Below are 20,813 nucleotides of genomic sequence, written 5' to 3'. Positions count from 1 at the left end.
ATGTGCCCACCCTTTCCCACTTTCAGTTTCAGTGACAGATCAGAGTGCGCAGCGAAATATTCGAGGAGTTGACTCCATTAATTAGTTAATTCTGCTATGTTTACTATGTTGGTTATTCTATTTGCAAACAAAATTACTATTGTATATGTATCATTTGAGAGAAGTTCTTGTATATATATTTCTGAGCGGGATTAGTTTTTTTTTTTGAGCATGTATATATTAAAAAGGAATTAAGTAGCGATTACACGGGGGAAAGTAATTCCCATATAGTCACTTAATAGAATTTGATTAATAAAAGGAGGGTTTGGTTGATCCCATATCGTTGTCGAGTAGTTTCCTTCTTCGCTTCTATCTGCTGCAAAGTTTGTTATACCATCAGCTGCTTGGTTGCCTTCTCTATAATTGTGTTGAATGTGGCAGGAAGGTATGTGGCGCATTCTTTGTTTGATTTATGAAACCATTTGTGATATATACAGGGAGATTTTGCTGATGTTCTGATAAAGTGCATTAGATTCTCATAGTCCGCTTCAATTATTACTCTTGGCCATTTTCTTTCCGTCGCCATTCTGGTTGCTATTACTGTTGCCCAAGTCTCTGTCGTCAACGTGTAGTTAAACCTAGAGGTTGTGCAAGAGCCATGATGGTTTGTGCATTTGAGTCCATGCAAATGAATCCCTCTCCTGCCGTACCTGGATTTCCTCTAGCAGCCCCATATGTGTTTATTTTTATCCAACTCTAATCTGGATTAGACCATCCAACTTGAATGATTGTAGTTTTTCTTGCCATTGTTGTTGCTATCCTTTGAGTTGGATCTCCAGGTATCACTGGTGGGGAGATTTTTCTTGCCCATTCGAATTCTTGTTGTTGTGCTAGAGCTTTCCTCAGGTTGTTTTCTTGGTGAGATTGGGTTTGGTTGAAGACAAGTTCACTTCTGGTTGTCCAAAGTGTCTAGAAAAGAAAACAGAAAGATGTGGTGTTGGTTATATCGATAGAAGCTTGTAGAATATGTGATATGGTTGTTTGAGGATTGAAAATGAATGGATGGTTGTTATGTTGAAGATGGTTTATGGGTATGCGGTTTAAGAGGTTGGTCCACGCCGCTATTGCCACGGGACATTTAATAAGAATGTGTGTTACTGTTTCTGGGTCAGAGTTGCATCTGGGACACATGTTTGAATTGGTGAGGTTGATGTGGTGTAATAAAGAGAAGGCTGGTAATCCTTCGTTGATAGCTTTCCACAAGAAAAGCTGAATTTTTGGAGGACATGGTAAGGTCCATAGAAATTTGTTGGTTGGGAGAGGGTTTATGGTTGTGTGGTTATCTTGTTGGGTTAAATAGTTGTATCCAGAAGCAGTGGTATATTTTCCAGATTTCGAATGTGGCCAGATTATTTTATCTGGGTTGTTGTTCAGGGGAAGATGGATATTGATAATATGTTATATTGCATCAGGTGGAAGGTTGTGTAGCTGATCATGTCTCCAATTATGAGTAATCGGATCAATTATATCTGCTACAGTTTGGATAGGATAGCAATGGGTAGGATCAAGGTTAGGAAAATGAGGTATCCAATTGGCTTGGATGGGGGTGTCTAAACCATTTCCTATGCGATGAAATAACTCTTCTTTTAAAAAAGGTATAAGGGATGTCATTTGCTTCCATTGAGGGCTAGCAGTGGAAGGAAAAGTGATCGTACCTTGAAAAATTGATTGATGTTGGAGGTACTTATCTTTGTAGATACCGGTGCAGATGGAATGTGGTTGATCGTGAATGTTCCAAAGTCTTTTCATGAGCAAAGCCTTATTGTGATGGCTACTCTTCCTGATGCCGAATCCTCCTTTTGATATTGGTGTGTGAAGCTTGTTTCATCCTAAAGGGTGAAGTTTTTTAACAAAGGAATCGTGCCCCCAGAAAAAATTCCTGGTAATCCGGTCGATTTTTTTGTGGACGTGAGTGGGGAAAATTTGTGTTTGCATAAGGTGGTTAGAGATTGGAGTTAATGAGGTTTTAATGAGAAATAACCTCCCGGCAGGTGTAAGGAATTTTTCCATCCATCCTTGAGCTTTATGATCCAGTCTTTCAATCAAAGGTTCTGATATGTGGCGGGATGTTCTCCTGTGTTTGAATTGGACTCCAAGATAAATATGAAGGGTTGAAGTGGTTGGCATGTTTTAAAATTGGTGTAGAGTATTTATATCGTCTGTTAGTAATCTCCGATGGTGGATGATTGTTGATTTGGCTGTATTGATTATTTGTCCTGCCGATGATCGATATGATTGAAGCATCTTTTTTAGGTGGATGTTACTCTCTTGGGAGGCTCTGTATGTGGTTAGGAGGTCAGATGCATATATAAGATGTAATATGGGTGGTGATTTTTGCGATATTCTGAGACCTCGAACCAGCTTTTTGGCTCCCAGTTTTTCCAGATTTGTTGATAGAATTTCAGCGCATATAATGAAAATGTATGAATATATGGGGTCACCTTGTCTTATGCCTCTTGTCGGTGTGATGAAACCGTGAGGGGTTCCATTGATGTTGATGGATTAGGTGACTGAGCTGATACATAACATGATATAGTACACAAAAATTACTGGGAATCCTAATTTTGTAAAGGCTTTTTTAATGAAACCCCAGTCAATGCTATCATATGCCTTCTGGATATCTAGTTTAAGATCAATTTTGGGTTCTTTGGTGATGGCTGAGGTTTTAATGTAGTGAAATAGCTCCCCTGCGATTGCGATGCTATCATGAATTGAGCGTTGGGGGACGAAGGCGCTCTGATACTGGCTTATAAAAATGGGGGAAGGGGTCGAATACGGTTGACTAGAATTTTTGATATGATTTTGTAACAGACATTGCAGAGGCTGATAGGTCTAAATTGAGATGGTTTTGTTGGGTGGCCCACTTTTGGAATTAACGTAATATTTGTGTGGTTCATGAGGGGGTGGATATTTACAGAATTAAAAAAACTTTGAACCATAGATATTATTTGGGTGTGAGTGGTTTCCCATAAAACTTTGAAAAAATTACTTTTATAACCATCTGTCCTAGGCGCACTTTCCGAATTGATGGAAAACATAGCTTGCTTGATTTCTTGAACTGTCACTTCTGCCGACAATGAATCACATTGTGTGGATGTTAGTCTTGGCGCTATTTCCTCAAATAGTTCTTCATCGATTATTGTGTTCGGAGCTGTGTATTGAGTTGTGAAATGGTCCAGGATGATCTAAATTACTTGATCTATATCAGAAACCCAGTTGTTTTGCTGATCTTGTAATTGTTGAATGTTATTGCGACTTCAGTGTATGGTTGCTTTGGTGTGGATGAAGGTCGTATTATTATCCCCTAACTGGAGCCATTATATTCTGGATCTTTGTTCCCAATATGTGGCATGACATTGTAGTAAGGTTAGGTGTTGATTCTTAACTCTTTTTCTTGATTTAGCCAATATGCTAATTCCTCGCCATTGTGAATGGCGCATTGATGTTGAGCAATCTGAATTTGTGATGTTGATTTGCGTATTAATGTTGGAAGATTCCAAAAGGTGTCCTAGTTCCAATCCATAAGAGTTTGGCCAGTGGTGATTAGCTTTAGTTGAAGATCCAGAGCAGGTTCAGCATCACTTTGTTGAGTCCAGGCAGAAACTACAACTTTCTTTAGATGAGGGTGTGTCAACCATAGATGTTCAAATTCGTGATTTTTATGTCTCCGTTATTTAATTGCTTTGGTGCTCAAAATGATGGGTGCGTGATCAGACGCTATCCTCGGAAGGTGAGTGACGACAGCATGAGGATTTGTCGTGCGCCAATATGGGGTTGCAAAATCTCTATCCAATCTTTCCAATATGTTGTCTTGTCCCTGTTGATTTTTTGTCCAAGTGTATGGATCCCCACGAAATCCTAGGTCAATGAATCCCATTTGATCTATCATTGTGAGGAATGGCTGAGTCTCGCTATAGTTGACTTGTCTTCCTCCTTTCTTTTCTGACTGGTTTGTTGCTTCATTAAATTCTCCTAGAAACACCCATGCGGTTGAGTTGGTTATGTTGGGGAAAATTGTTGGGAAATCCTGCCAAAAATCAGATCTTGCCATTGGATGTGGAGGACCGTAAATGCCTGTGCAGAACCATGGTTGTACTAGAGTTGGGGGAGTGACAAGGACATGGATGAAACTATGGGATTAAGTTATTACTTGAATGTTTAGGTTGTTCCACATTAGATAGAGTCCCCCTCTTCGACCGACTCTGGGGATTGTGGTTAGGTTATGGAATTGAAGGGATTGGGCAAGTCTTGACATGTGTCTTTCATTAGGTAAAGTTTCAGAAAGAAAGAGTATATCGGGCTTGTGTAAAGAGAGTATATCTTTTAAGTGTTGTATCGTTGGATTATTGATGCCCTGGCAATTCCAGGCCAAAATGTTCATGATTAAAAGATGAGACTGGAACCGGGAAGGGGAGAGGAATTAAAAGAAGATGAGAAATTTGATGTGGTCGAGAGGTTTGGAATAATGACGAGAAAATCAAAGGGGAACTTAGGCGCAGGCCCAAAAAAAAAAAAATTCTTACCTCTAGGCCCACAATTAATTTCTGATACAGTCGCACCCATAATTATTTAAAAATATTTAAAACGTACTGAAAGACTCTATTACCCTTCATCGTTTTTGGGCATAATTTTTTTCTTCTCCGCCGGTTTCTTTCTCTATTCCTCCATTAATCTCTGTAACAGATCTGCAAAGATTTTTTCTCCATCATTTAAAGAAATAAATCATTTAAAATCGATGATTCAAAGAAGTAAATCATTTTTGACTAAACCCTAGAATACATTTCAACAAAAATGGATGAAACAGACGAAGAAGAAAAAATCAAGTAGAAGAAACAGAAAAAAAATCAATTTCAACAAAAATGGATGAAAAATCAATTTCATACTCTAAAAAACCAACCTAAAAACTACTTACAGTTTACAAATTCTAGAAACAACATTTCGAAAATAATGAACGAAACACAAACAAAATCAACATTTTATTTTACTTTGATACTTTCACTTTCAGTTAACGAAAAATAAATGTGCATAACCAGTTATGCAGTACAAAAATAAATGTGGATAACAAGTTATCCAGTACAAAAAAAAAGTGCATAACTAGTTATGCAGTACAAAGAAAATGTGCATAACCAGTTATGCAGATGCATAACAAGTTATACAGTACAAAAAAAAAGTGCATAACCAGTTATGCAGATGCATAAGACATTATGCAGTACAGAACAATGTGCATGACTAGTTATGAAGATGCATCAAAGGTTATGCTTATCATAAATCACTGCAGATGCAAAAAAAAATATGCATAACTAGTTATGCAGTACAAAGAAAATGTGCATAACAAGTTATGCAGTACAAAAAAAATGTGCATAACCAGTTATGCAGATGCATAACTTGTTATGTGGCATAAAAATAAATGTGCATAACCAGTTATGCAGATGCATAACAAGTTATGCAGTACAGAAAAAATGTGGATAACTAGTTATGCAGTACAAAGAAAATGTGCATAACCAGTTATGCAGATGCATAACTTGTTATGTGGCACAAAAAAAAGTGCATAACCAGTTATGCAGATGCATAAGACATTATGCAGTACAGAACAATGTGCATAACTAGTTATGCAGATGCATCAAAGGTTATGCTTATCGTAAATCACTGCAGATGCAAAGAAAATCTGCGTAACTAGTTATGCAGTACAAAGAAAATGTGCATAACCAGTTATGCAGATGCATAACTTGTTATGTAGCACAAGTAAAATAAATATGCATAACCAGTTATGCAGATGCATAAGACATTGTGCAGTACAAAACAATGTGCATCAAAGGTTATGCTTATCATAAATCACTGCAGATGCAAAAAAAATATGCATAACTAGTTATGCAGTACAAAGAAAATGTGCATAACAAGTTATGCAGTACAAAAAAAATGCATAACATCTTATGCATGTGCAATCAAAGACAACAAAAACTCAAAATCCCCAGATTTAAATCGCAGATTTTGAAACAGAAACCCTACTTTTATTGAGAAGATTATTCAGAAAAGGATTTGGGAAAAGATTTGACAAAGAGAAAAATCCAAATGTTAAAAACGAAGAATCGGAGTTCACCATTGTTTTCTTCTCGCTTCTCTCTGTTCGTCGCTCGAAGAAAAGGGTAGTTTGGCCTTTTAAAAATTGAGAAGCAGAATTTCATAAATTATGGGTCTGCTACGAATTTTTGACGGGAAAATGAGTGCGTGCCTGAACTTTTCTGTCCGTGGGTTTGATAGTGGAAAAATCTGGGAGAATGGGTCTCCCTGTAGTTTTCACAAAATCAAAGGGGAATAAAATTGGGGGTAGGTGGGATTGCTAACGGGCTTTAGAAATAAGCTATTAATTGGTTCCGAGCTTGAGATGGGTAGATAGAGAAGGCTATTCACCGGCCTTCAGATGAGTCATATCAGTTCAAAGTTGGGTGTGGTATTCATCAAATAGAGACATGACGAAATCTTTTAGCCACTTGGTCATACTGGTGGCGGATAAATGTTGTCGCTGCTGGTAGTGTTCTGAGTATTTGCTGCATTAGATTTGAGTCTCTTAGGGGGAGCGAATTGCTCCATCCATTGCACGAAACTTCTTCAAAGTAGACGCCTTGTCTGATGCATCTGGTTTAGGATCCAGCTTCAAAACTTCAAAGGTATTTTGCTGCTCTGGATCGAGTATCTCCATGCAATGATTCTTCTCTTAAATGCCACAGCTTATGATAGAAGCTGCAAGATAGTCTTGAGAGCCCAAGGAATCAAAATTCAATCCAATTGACTCCATGATAGTTGTTTGGTGCAGTGGTTTCGAACCTCAAAGGCTGAGATAAAAAGGCCTGACTCTCATAGTGTTGAGACCATTACGACCAAGTAATGGATCATCGAAAGCAATCAATTCACCGAAGCATTTATTATAGTCAAAATTGACTAGTAGAGTCTTCTCAGGGTAAATATTCAACATAAAACTTCAAGGTCTTCTTTGTTAAGTGAATAATTCTCAGGCCTCAATGCTGAAATCCAGTGCCGAATCATAAAAGTCACCACAAATAATTCTAGTTTCTTGCCTAATAACTCTCATCATTTCATAGAAAAAACTTAACATGAAAAACAGGTTACCAAACTTACTCAAAGATAACCCACCAGAAACTTAAAGGGAAACCAAGAAAGAATCAAAATTGATTCATTCTATACAAAACCCACCTACAACTTACTTTTCCAATGCCTTACAGGCCTAACAGTGGGATAAACAAACCTAATGATGATATTAACATCACTATTTCAAAAGCTGGACATAGTGATACACAACAGAAAACATCAGGAGGACATATTACAACAATGATTGAGAGCATAAAACATAAGAAACTAAAACACAGAAAATTCAGCTGGAGAGAAATTCAGACAGAGAGGATGAGGCCATCTTAAAGGAGAATTATTCAAATAAGATTCTTGAAGGAGAAACATCGTCCTTGAGCCGTGAATGGGTTGAGGGATCAAGATGCCAAAATCAACAAAAACATGGAGGCGAAATTGACAATTGAATTGGTACACTCTTGAAGAACTCAAGGTCAAAATTGTTGGAGTGAAAAAATGCCAACACTTGTAGATATTTTAGTGGAGAAGTATGAACAGAGTACCTTGGAAATGGATTGAAGAAACCAGCTATTGGGCATATTCTTGTATATTTTGTATATATTCACTTACCTTGTTTGAGAAATATTCACCTCTTTTAGAATATCTTCACAAGATTTTTGTAAATCTAACTCCTTTATATAGGAGTCCTTGTTATCAATGAAAAGACACAGAGAATCACAATTCAATTATTCTTCTCGTCTTGTCTTGGTTCATCTTGTCTTGTCTTGGGTTATAGAAACCTTCATGGTATCTTGAGTCCGGTAGCAATGTCTAGTGTTTTAACTTCAACGTCCTATTCACCTAACAGCCAGTCCTCTATATATGCTCTAGCTTCAAATGATGGACCAGGAACTATCATCACACATGTAGTTCTCAAAGGATCGAATTATGAAGAATGGGCTAAAGGGTTTCGTATTTCTCTGGGTGCGAAACGAAAACTGGGCTTCATTAACGGTAAAATCTCAAAACCTTCTGTTGATTCTTCTGACATGGATGACTGGTGGACTATAAACTACATGATCGTTACCTGGATTTTTAACACAATTGATCCAGTTCTTCGTTCCTCAATTTCTTATCGTGACACCGTATTCGATTTATGGGAAGATATCAGGCTTCGTTTTTCTCTTGGGAATGGAATAAAAAATTTTCAGCTTAAATCTGATGTCGCCGGTTGCAAACAAAAAGATGGAGAGTCTATACAAGACTGTTACGGGAAGCTGAAGAAACTCTGGGATGACATCAATGACTTTGATGCCTTACCTTCTTGTCAATGCTCCGGTTGTACTTGTGGTCTTAATGTGACTCTTCGTACTCGACGTAACAATGATCAGGTAAGTGAATTTTTAATGGGTTTCATACCCTATTATGCTAATGTTCGTTCTAGTATTTTAGGCACCGAACCACTTCCGTCTCTGCACACTGTGTACTCTCGTCTCATTCAAGAGGAAGAGGTTCGATCTTATACTCAGCCAAAGGAGGATATCGTTCCTCCAATGTATTTTCTCGCTCACGGAAATAAGCCACAAGGATCGAAAACAGGAGCTGTCAAACCTCCATTGAAGTGCACCTATTGTGGTCATAATGGGCATATTGAGGATCGCTGTTGGGAGAAGCACGGATATCCAGATGGTCGCCATCCCAGACGTCCACCTGCGGCTAATCTCAAAACCGAATCACCAGCTCACCGTAACCAACCAGCAGCTAAGGCAAACGCTGTCGTTGGTGAGATTCCAACTACAAATCCTGTTCGTCTCTCTGGTAAGCGTGGTCACATCTGGATTGTTGATACAGGAGCCTCCAATCATGTTCGTTGCGATGACAATTTGTTTGAATCTTGTCATAATATTAGTCCTCTTCAAGTTGGTATGCCTAATGGTGTCAGCATACAAGCAACCAAAATTGGGATTGTGCAGTTAAATTACTTTATTATATTGCACAATGTGCTGTTCGTTCCTCAATTCACATGCAATCTTCTCTCCGTTTCTCAATTTTTATCTTTATCGCATGTTAATCATGCACAGAAGAATATTATCAGTGTTCAATTCACTAATTCTGAATGTGTTATACAGGACCATACTTTGAGGACGAGGATTGGTATGGGTAAGCTCACGGATGGGCTGTATTGCTTGATGGCGGGGAAACCAACTCGTGTCAACGTTGTGTTAGAGAAGATTACTACAGAATTATGGCACAAACGGCTTGGTCATCCTTCTATCCGAGCTTTGAAGTATCTACCTCAAATTGGTCGTATTGATAGTCAGTTAGATTTTCATGCTTGTGATGTCTGTCATAGAGCCAAGCAAACTCGTACTTCTTTTCCATTGAGTAATAATAGGGCAGTTGATTTATTTGAGTTAATTCATTGCGACGTTTGGGGGCCTTATTGATGAGTGCCAAATAATGTATATATTTATCCCTTTTTGTTGGCATTTAACTCATCTTTTGTGCAGTAATTCTACATTTTATCCCATATTCTGTATTTTCATTGTTTTCAAGAATAAATATTTTTCTTACTTAATTTTGCATTTTTAGGTAATAAATAAAGTTTGGATGAATAGCAGAGCGGAAAAGAGCAGAAAAGTAGTGAAAAGCCGGGAGGAATTACACAAGGAAGACGCGAAGAATGGTGTGCACAAGACCAAAAGGCTAGAAGTGGGCTTGAAGAAGAAGAATTGTCCTTAAAGAAGATACGGGCTTGGCATACCCAAGGCCCAAAACCCTTACCCAAACCCATTTTCTATATCCATACCCTCCTCCATTCTCAGCCGTTAGATCGGATCCATCTCATCATCCAATGGTCGCTTCTTCATCGTTCATCAAAATCTGAAGTCCCTGCAAAACACCATAGTACCTAAATTCCAAGCCTTCAGATTAGATCACATTTAGATCCTACGGTCGCTTCTTTGCCTGCGCATCAAACCTCGATATTTCCGCTTAACACTACAACACCTAACTCCATCTGGTGTCGTCAATTTTGTTGTATCTCATAATCCAACGGTCGCCACATACCTCTCCATCGTATCCGTTCGATTCAATCTATATGGGATCATCCAACGCTATTTACTCGATGTCATCAAAGTTCGCTATCCCTGCTTCAGCTCGCGGTACACCCATCTTGATGCACCGCTCAACACCCTAGTACTGGAACCCTATACACCCTAAACAAACGCATCCCTTCTCCCAAAATCAACTGAGCTTCCTTCTTCCCCGACATTTGCAGAGCCACCTCTCTTCCACCACCTTCCCCGACCACTTCCAGCCACCACCTCATCTCTGCAACACCATCACTTCTTCACCAACATCATCAGTACCTCCCCAGTCCGTTCCTTTATCTCTCTAGCCATCTATGTTAGTGACTTCTCACCATTCTAAACCCTAGGTTGGAAATCACTAAAATAGATGAGGCTCTAGACATCAATCGAACACAGGAGAGGAAGCAGGAAGATCAGAGGAGGAATGGGTCGAAGATAAGAGAGTCAATTCCTCGATTTTGGGTAATGAAAGTTAAACCCTAATTTTTGGGATTTGGGGGAAACCCTAATTTTAATGTTTGGGTATAAATTGAGGGTTGTGTATCACTGTTAGAGGTGTTCTTGGACTAGCCAAGTTACCAATTAGGTTTAATTTCAATTTTTGGTTTAATTCCAATTTTAATTTCACTGTTAATTTTTAGGGTTCTTGTTTTGCAATTTTCATTCCCTGTTTAGTAGTTTAAATGTTGTGTTGTTCCTGTTTGTTATGTTCCTGTTAATGTGCATGTTTTAATTTCCGGTTTTAGTTTCCTGTTGATGTTCCTGTTGATGTGCATGTTCCTGTTGATGTTTGTGTAATGTTATTGTACCTGTTATGTGATACATGTTTAGTGGAATGTTAGGCTAAACCTCAGTGCACTGATTTGATTGAGCAATGGGAGAAATTAGTGCTCATAGCAAGCTAATTCTCTTTCCATTCCATTTGTATGCTTAGGATGCATTGATTTGATTGAGCAGTGGGGAGAAACTAGTGCTCACTAGTGACTGTGAGCAAGCTGGTTCTCTTCCCACTCTAGATGAATGCCTTAGCTTTGCTTTGTTAGCTTCCTATCTTCCCTGCCCTTGGCTTAGGCCTTGGTTCCATTGTTCATTGCTTGTAGTTTCCCTTGCTTTTGTGCTGTCTGTCACCTTCCATTGTTTCCTGTTAACTGCCTTTGTGCCTCATTGCCACTATTACCTTGGCTTAGAGCCACCATTACTTCACTGCCATCTTTTCTTTGCCTTGTTCTGCTGCTGCTTTCTTTGCCTTGCACTGCTGCATTGCTTTTCTTTCCCTCCACTGCTGCTGCCTTTTCCTTGCTGCTGCTGCAGCTTTCTTTCCCCTGCTGTGCAGTACTGCTACTGCAGCTGTCTGCTTGCACTGCCCTGCAACCCTGTTGCTGCTGCTGTTTTTCTTCCCCTTGCCTTGTTCTGCTGCTGTTTTGGCCTAGAGCCATTGTTGCTCACTGTTACCTGTCTCTCCTGGTCACTTCTTTTCTTCTTGACCAAAAAAATTCTCTAAGCCCACTGTCCATTGTTTGTACAAACTGAAGCCCAGTTCATTAAGGCTCAAAGCCCAGTTCATTAAGGCTCACAGCCCAGTTCATTAAGGCCCAGCCACAGTTTAGGTTAAGGCTCAAAGCCCAATTCAGTCAACTGTGGGTTTAATCCAAAAGCCTGAACTCAATTAAAGGCCCAAAGCCTAGTGCACTTCAAGACCAACTGAGCCCAAGCTCAGTTCATTTCATTGTTAAAAACAAACCCATTAGACCAAATTTACTCAAAGGGTAATCAAAGCCCAACAATAGCAATTTAGAGCCCAAATAGCTAAACACTACAAAACACTCCCAGTCTCTGTGGATCGACCCGTACTTGCACGAGCTACAACCGACGACCGTGCACTTGCGGTATTACTGTAGGCCCGCGTTTTCATTACGCTTAATTTTACACATCTCCGGGCCCACCAAGTTTTTGGCGCCGCTGCCGGGGATTGGTGCTGTGTTTTTCTTGTTGTTTTATTAGCTATTTTTGCATTTCACTGCATAGCATTTGCATCTGCATCTGCTTCACTTCATTTGCTGTTGGGCCTGCTGTTCTGAACCTGTTTTTCCTCTGCTGGGACGCCACCAAGGAAAAGAACCAAAGCCCAACTGGGTTTTTGCAACAATATCAGAGCAGCTGGGCTGTGCTTAAAAGGTAACCCATTTAAGAGAACCCGAATTGTGGTCTTCCAATTTTTAATTGTGGGCATGTAATATTAAAGCCAATTTTTGGGCTTCTCTTATTTTCTGTTGGGTTTGTAATAATTTATTTGTGGGCTTGTTTGTTTAATTTGTGGGCTTGTATTTAATTTTTGTGAGCTTGTTTAATTTGGACTTGTATTTTGTATTATGGGTTTTTAAACCCAGCTGAGCTTGTAACCGATCACGCTAGGTTAACTCGTTAGTGGGCTGAGTACCCAAATTCTAGGCCGAGATTTTGGACTCAGTTCCACCAAAAGTTTTCAACCTAGCTGGGCCAAAGCAAACACAAAACCAACAGTGGGCGTGCTCCCATTTCAAAAACCAAATTTTATTTTCTTCATTTTCAAAAAAAAAAAAAAAAAAAAAAAAAAAAAAAAAAAAAAAATTCTTTTGCTCCCAATTTTAAAACCAAATTTCTACTTTCTCTTTGCTCCCGTTTTATTTTAACCAAATTTTCTTTTTCAAATATATCCCATCAAAACCAAAATTTTCCCATAAAAAACCAAATTTTTGAAAACCCATTAAAACCAAATAGTGGGCTTTGTGTCTTTCAATATGGGCCAACCTCGTGCTCTCCATGAATACATGTATCCGTCAATAAAAATTCCATTATCATGTATTGTATTACCTCAAACCAATAACCCTTTTAAAATAAATGCAAGCATGATACAAATACTTCCTATATTTCGAGGGTTCGATTCTGAGAACCCCTATACTCATGTAAGAGAGTTTGAACAAATTTGTCGGACTATGCAACCTGATCATATGTCCGAAGACTCTCTGAAATTGCGTTTGTTTACATTTTCTTTAAAGGAAAGGGCCAAAACATGGTTTTACGGTTTGAGACCACAATCAATCAACACTTGGGACCAACTCACAGATCTATTTTTCAAAAATTCTTTCCACATCATAGGACCATCGCTATTCGTCAAAGTATCAATTGTTTTGTCCAATTGGATGAGGAAACTGTTTTTCACTATTTTGAACGTTTTAATGATTTGTTGAGTGAATGTCCGCACCATGGATTTGAGAAGTGGAGACTTGTCGTCATCCTCTATGAGGGACTAGACTTTAAATCTCGAACCATGGTTGAGTCTATGTGTAATGGTGAGTTTATTGATAAATCTGTGGATGATGCATGGAATTTTTTAGCCGAGATTGCAGAGAAAACCCATCAATGGGAATCCGTTAGGGAAACAGGAACAACACCACATGATATGAGTCACCCCCATGAATTAGAGTTTTATTCTTGTAATAGCTCCGACCTTAGGATTGAAAATTATCCTAGATTGCAAAATCCCTATCATGATGATGATGATTATGATGTTATGTTAGAAGAACATGTCTATACTGAAAATGTTATGGAACCTTTGGGTTCAAATACATTAGGCTTCTCTGCCCCGACCTTAATGCATGATATTTCTTCTAGTATTCCATGTGATGTTTCCCCTGATGTGCCGATACACGAGAATAAATCTGTTGATGATGTTGATAATTCTGATTGTGATCTTGCCAATTTGATTGATGATTGTGAGCATGATGTGACATGTGTAGATGAGTTAGAAGATTTTGATTTGATTGATAATGATATGCCTATTCTTCTACCTAAGTCACAATCTGATGGCCTTCCACCCAACCTAGATTTGGTTTGTACCCATATTGTCAAACCGATTTTTCTGAAAATTCCTAATCTAGGATTGGAACTGTGTGCCTCCCAAGTCCTCTTGGACTATTTTGCTTCAAAATATAACACTTTTAAAGAGCCACAGTTGGAATGCATTTCTTTGCCCATCCCGAAAACAGTCCATTATGAGTTAGACCTTTTGAATCCTGAACCCCTAAAATTGTTAGATTTTGTGCTTAAAAGTGAACCTGTTGAAAAATTTTGGTTTAGGGGTGATTCATTCGGTTTTTCACTCTCACTCCCATTTAAGTCCAATTTTAGTGTTTTGAAACTTTCTATGTCTCTACACTTTTTCTTTTGGGTTGATCCTCAACTCTTTAGACTTTTGGTGTATGGTGAATTTTTTGTATATAATCCAGTAGATAAAATTTCTTAAAAAAACCCTTTTGTTCCTTTTGTATATATTTTGCTAATCCAATATGATCTCGGCTGAAATATGTTGGATTTTTTTTGCCTTGAATAACGGAGTTTTAATTCTGCTTTCGCCGAAATCGGGTATTCTCTCTCCTTTTACTCTACTCAGCATGTCCCTTTCCATATGTTGCATTTTAATTCTTTCCATATTTTGAAACATTGAGGACAATGTTTAGTTTAGGTTTGGGGGTATAGAGTAGATACCACGATAATATGCCATAATTGAAATCGAACTCCTTCTTCTTTTTGAAAAAATTGAAAAATTCCAAAAAAATTAAAAAATCAAAATTCAAAAAAAAAAAAAAAATTAAAAAATGAAAAATCATAAAAATGGAGCTCATTTACCTTGAAATGTTGACTCTTGTGCAAATATGTAATTATTAGGAGTCTTAGTCTAGATATTTAGGCACCCTGATTCTAGCACAATTCACATAGTGATAAGAAATTTGCACGCGCACGATCTACCAATACATGTATGGCCTCGATCTTCAAGGTGTTTGATAGGAAGTCACGATTGCCAATCACTTTAGAATACTGAACGAAACTTGACTAGCTTGTTCTTTGGTTGGTTGGGATAGAAGGTGGAGGTTACATTAAGAAAGACAACCATCGAATTTAACTGGGTGCATCAAAAAGGGCTACCTCTTGCAAAGTGTCATGTAATTTTTGTTTCCTTTTATATATGTATCAAAAGTGTTTCTATGTCCAAAAAAAAAAAAAAAAATCAGAAAAATACAAAAAAATCAAGTATTTATCAATTCCATCATCTCTTGTTCCAAAAATAAAAAGAGAGTAGTCAATGTAAATAAGAGTCATGTAAAGAGTCATTTTGTTGTTTCATTGTAATAAGCAAGGAGGGTGTATGCCATTGATGTACAACGCGAGTAATTGTGAAATACCTCCAACTCATTCACAATTCTCGTAAAGTCCGGACAGCTAGCTAGATTTCGACCTCAGTTCTTAGCCTGAGAAACTATCTCTTGGTGATTAGTAGTCATAACTTCAGATCTTTCTTTACACATGTGTAGATACACTTTACACTCTTATCACATGTCTTTATTTGTTATCAGTGCTAGGATTGTGCCTTCGATAGCTAGATTGACATCTCCATTTTGCTGTGAGCTTAACTGACTTGCACATGTCACATTTGATGGAATCTGAGCTCATATTTTGTCCTTAGGTTTTGTAGGTACACCTCTGGTAAACCTTCACGAGACTTCAACTCGTCCACTAGGGACACTTAGTGGTTTAAAAGGCTTAGTGCATACGCTAAATGCATTCGAGAGACCAGCGACAGTGGTATAGGTAGGATTTCCTTAGTTTTGTTTTACTTGAGGACAAGTAAAATTCAGGTTTGGGGGTATTTGATGAGTGCCAAATAATGTATATATTTATCCCTTTTTGTTGGCATTTAACTCATCTTTTGTGCAGTAATTCTACATTTTATCCCATATTCTGTATTTTCATTGTTTTCAAGAATAAATATTTTCTTACTTAATTTTGCATTTTTAGGTAATAAATAAAGTTTGGATGAATAGCAGAGCGGAAAAGAGCAGAAAAGTAGTGAAAGCCGGGAGGAATTACACAAGGAAGACGCGAAGAATGGTGTGCACAAGACCAAAAGGCTAGAAGTGGGCTTGAAGAAGAAGAATTGTCCTTAAAGAAGATATGGGCTTGGCATACCCAAGGCCCAAAACCCTTACCCAAACCCATTTTCTATATCCATACCCTCCTCCATTCTCAGCCGTTAGATCGGATCCATCTCATCATCCAATGGTCGCTTCTTCATCGTTCATCAAAATCTGAAGTCCCTGCAAAACACCATAGTACCTAAATTCCAAGCCTTCAGATTAGATCACATTTAGATCCTACGGTCGCTTCTTTGCCTGCGCATCAAACCTCGATATTTCCGCTTAACACTACAACACCTAACTCCATCTGGTGTCGTCAATTTTGTTGTATCTCATAATCCAACGGTCGCCACATAACTCTCCATCGTATCCGTTCGATTCAATCTATATGGGATCATCCAACGCTATTTACTCGATGTCATCAAAGTTCGCTATCCCTGCTTCAGCTCGCGGTACACCCATCTTGATGCACCGCTCAACACCCTAGTACTGGAACCCTATACACCCTAAACAAACGCATCCCTTCTCCCAAAATCAACTGAGCTTCCTTCTTCCCCGACATTTGCAGAGCCACCTCTCTTCCACCACCTTCCCCGACCACTTCCAGCCACCACCTCATCTCTGCAACACCATCACTTCTTCACCAACATCATCAGTACCTCCCCAGTCCGTTCCTTTATCTCTCTAGCCATCTATGTTAGTGACTTCTCACCATTCTAAACCCTAGGTTGGAAATCACTAAAATAGATGAGGCTCTAGACATCAATCGAACACAGGAGAGGAAGCAGGAAGATCAGAGGAGGAATGGGTCGAAGATAAGAGAGTCAATTCCTCGATTTTGGGTAATGAAAGTTAAACCCTAATTTTTGGGATTTGGGGGAAACCCTAATTTTAATGTTTGGGTATAAATTGAGGGTTGTGTATCACTGTTAGAGGTGTTCTTGGACTAGCCAAGTTACCAATTAGGTTTAATTTCAATTTTTGGTTTAATTCCAATTTTAATTTCACTGTTAATTTTTAGGGTTCTTGTTTTGCAATTTTCATTCCCTGTTTAGTAGTTTAAATGTTGTGTTGTTCCTGTTTGTTATGTTCCTGTTAATGTGCATGTTTTAATTTCCTGTTTTAGTTTCCTGTTGATGTTCCTGTTGATGTGCATGTTCCTGTTGATGTTTGTGTAATGTTATTGTACCTGTTATGTGATACATGTTTAGTGGAATGTTAGGCTAAACCTCAGTGCACTGATTTGATTGAGCAATGAGAGAAATTAGTGCTCAAAGCAAGCTAATTCTCTTTCCATTCCATTTGTATGCTTAGGATGCATTGATTTGATTGAGCAGTGGGGAGAAACTAGTGCTCACTAGTGACTGTGAGCAAGCTGGTTCTCTTCCCACTCTAGATGAATGCCTTAGCTTTGCTTTGTTAGCTTCCTATCTTCCCTGCCCTTGGCTTAGGCCTTGGTTCCATTGTTCATTGCTTGTAGTTCCCTTGCTTTTGTGCTGTCTGTCACCTTCCATTGTTTCCTGTTAACTGCCTTTGCCTCATGCCACTGTTCCTGTTACCTTGGCTTAGAGCCACCATTACTTCACTGCCATCTTTTCTTTGCCTTGTTCTGCTGCTGCTTTCTTTGCCTTGCACTGCTGCATTGCTTTTCTTTCCCTCCACTGCTGCTGCCTTTTCCTTGCTGCTGCTGCAGCTTTCTTTCCCCTGCTGTGCAGTACTGCTACTGCAGCTGTCTGCTTGCACTGCCCTGCAACCCTGTTGCTGCTGCTGCAACCCTGTTGCTGCTGCTGTTTTTCTTCCCCTTGCCTTGTTCTGCTGCTGTTTTGGCCTAGAGCCATTGTTGCTCACTGTTACCTGTCTCTCCTGGTCACTTCTTTTCTTCTTGACCAAAAAAATTCTCTAAGCCCACTGTCCATTGTTTGTACAAACTGAAGCCCAGTTCATTAAGGCTCAAAGCCCAGTTCATTAAGGCTCACAGCCCAGTTCATTAAGGCCCAGCCACAGTTTAGGTTAAGGCTCAAAGCCCAATTCAGTCAACTGTGGGTTTAATCCAAAAGCCTGAACTCAATTAAAGGCCCAAAGCCTAGTGCACTTCAAGACCAACTGAGCCCAAGCTCAGTTCATTTCATTGTTAAAAACAAACCCATTAGACCCAATTTACTCAAAGGGTAATCAAAGCCCAACAATAGCAATTTAGAGCCCAAATAGCTAAACACTACAAAACACTCCCAGTCTCTGTGGAACGACCCGTACTTGCACGAGCTACAACCGACGACCGTGCACTTGCGGTATTACTGTAGGCCCGCGTTTTCATTACGCTTAATTTTACACATCTCCGGGCCCACCACTTATCATCCAAATCGTGCCTGTAACTCGAGATATTTTTTAACCATTGTTGATGATTTTTCTAGATGTGTTTGGGTGTATTTGATGAAAACCAAAGATGAGGTACCTACCTTGTTAACAAATTTTTTTGCACTGGTTGACCGACAGTTTACTCGAAAGGTTAAGACTCTACGCAGTGACAATGGAACTGAGTTCAAAGGTCTCTTCTCTTATTTTCGAAACAATGGCATTGTTCATCAAACTTCTGTTGTTAAGACACCACAACAAAATGCTAGGGTGGAAAGGAAGCATCGTCACATTCTTAATGTCGCTCGTGCACTACGTTTTCAAGCATCCTTACCAATCGATTTTTGGGGTGAATGTGTCCTTACTGCTGCCTATTTGATTAATCGAACCCCTTCTCGTGTTCTTCACTTCAAGACGCCTTATGACCTTCTTTATGGTTCAGCTCCACCTATTCACTCTCTTAGGGTATTTGGATGTCTCTGTTACGCGAAAAACCTCAACCCTTGTGATAAATTTGACAGTCGCAGTCGTCGTTGCATATTTCTTGGCTATCCATTTGGAAAGAAGGCCTGGCATCTATTTGATCTCGACACAGGTCATTACTTTCAGTCTCGAGACGTACATTTTATTGAAGATACTTTCTCGTTGGAAGATAACGATGAGCTTCTTAAATTGCACTCATTGTATTCTGATAAGGTCACTGAACCAGTTACTAGAAATTTGTCTGACGATCATTTTGAAGCTGAATACAATGATCCACATATCTCTGGTGGTTCTTCTTCCGCTGCTATTCCCTCGCCTGATGATACTGCACCTCCACAGACTAGTTCCAACATTCCGTCAGCATTCCTGGATGTTGTACATGACATAGCACATATCGCTGATAATGATGTACAGGCGAATTCTTAGACAACACCTGCTGTAAATGATACATGTTCTGCTGATAAGGATATTGATTCAGCACTGTCTCATGCCTCTTCTTCTGCTGTACCTGCGTCTGGTACAGAATTTGTTACTCGTTCTCCCACCGAAACTGCAGATAGTCGAGATCATCATAGTATAGTTGCAGACGAGGAACTAGGCCGGGGTAAACGTACAAAATTTGAGAATGTCAGGCATAAGGATTTTTTCACTGGAAGGGTGTTTCAAAACAGTCTAACACGACCTTGGTTTCCCCTGCAACTTCACCTATACCAGTCAAGTCCTCAGGTACTCCCTATCCTATAACTCATTTTGTGAATTGTGATGCATTTTCTGCTGCACATCGTATTTTTGTTGCAGCTATTTCAAATGATATTGAACCCAAATCATTTAAAGAGGCAATGGCTGATCCACGATGGCGTCAGGCAATGTAGGCTGAAATTGCTGCACTAATCTCCAATGGTACATGGACAATTGAAGATTTGCCTGCCAACAAGTCTGCAATTGGTTGTATGTGGGTTTTTATAATTAAGCGAAAATATGATGGCTCAGTTGAGCGCTACAAAGCCAGATTAGTCGTTTTTGGAAATCATCAAAAGGAAGGAATTAATTTCACTGAAACTTTCGCTCCTACAGTAAAAATGGTTACTGAACTCTTCTTGCGGTTGCTGTGATAAACAACTGGGAGTTAGTTCAGATGGATGTACACAATGCGTTTCTTCATGGTGATTTAAATGAAGAAGTCTTTATGCGACTTCCTCCTGGTTTCAGTAATGGATTATCTGGCAAAGTCTGTAGACTTCGTAAGTCTTTGTATGGTTTACGCCAGGCTCCCCGGTGTTGGTATGCTAAGCTAGCAACTGCTTTGCGTACATATGGTTTTTCTATCAGTGCTTCTGACCACTCGTTATTTCTTTATCGCCATGGAAATATTATCATGTATATTCTAGTGTATGTGGATGATCTTGTTATTGCTGGTAACAACAAAGCTGTTATTTGCGAATTTCAGGAATATCTAGGCAGATGTTTTCATATGAAGAATTTTGGGAAATTAAAATATTTTCTTGGCATTGAGGTAGCTAGAAGTTCCAAAGTAATTTTCCTTTGTCAGCGCAAATATGCTCTAGATATCTTGACAGAAACAAGCCTTCTCGGTTCCAAACCAGCTAATATTCCCATGGAAGAAAATCATCGGCTGGCTCTTGCATCAGACTCGCCCATGCCTGATCCTGCTCGTTATAGAAGGTTGGTGGGGAGACTGATTTATCTCAATCTTACACGGCCGGATCTGTGTTACTCTGTTCATATTCTTTCCCAGTTTATGCAACATCCAACTCAATCACATTGGGATGCTGCACTTCGAGTTGTGCGCTATTTG

The 20,813-nt window shown here is 39.1% G+C and overlaps 1 protein-coding gene across 1 annotated transcript; it reads left to right on the top strand.

Moving 5' to 3' along the window:
• The first annotated feature begins 7,946 nt into the window (after positions 1-7,946).
• LOC113328747 lies at positions 7,947-20,109 on the top strand. Its single transcript, XM_026575762.1, has 4 exons — positions 7,947-9,461; positions 18,656-19,372; positions 19,424-19,723; positions 19,870-20,109. Exons 1-4 carry the CDS (start codon positions 7,947-7,949, stop codon positions 20,107-20,109), a joined length of 2,772 nt encoding a protein of 923 aa, XP_026431547.1.
• The last annotated feature ends 704 nt before the right edge of the window (positions 20,110-20,813 follow it).

Source organism: Papaver somniferum, unplaced genomic scaffold (assembly GCF_003573695.1).
Source record: "Papaver somniferum cultivar HN1 unplaced genomic scaffold, ASM357369v1 unplaced-scaffold_114, whole genome shotgun sequence".
Taxonomy (NCBI): domain Eukaryota; kingdom Viridiplantae; phylum Streptophyta; class Magnoliopsida; order Ranunculales; family Papaveraceae; genus Papaver; species Papaver somniferum.
Note: the sequence above shows the minus strand (reverse complement) of the source record. Positions and strands in the feature narration are given on the sequence as shown.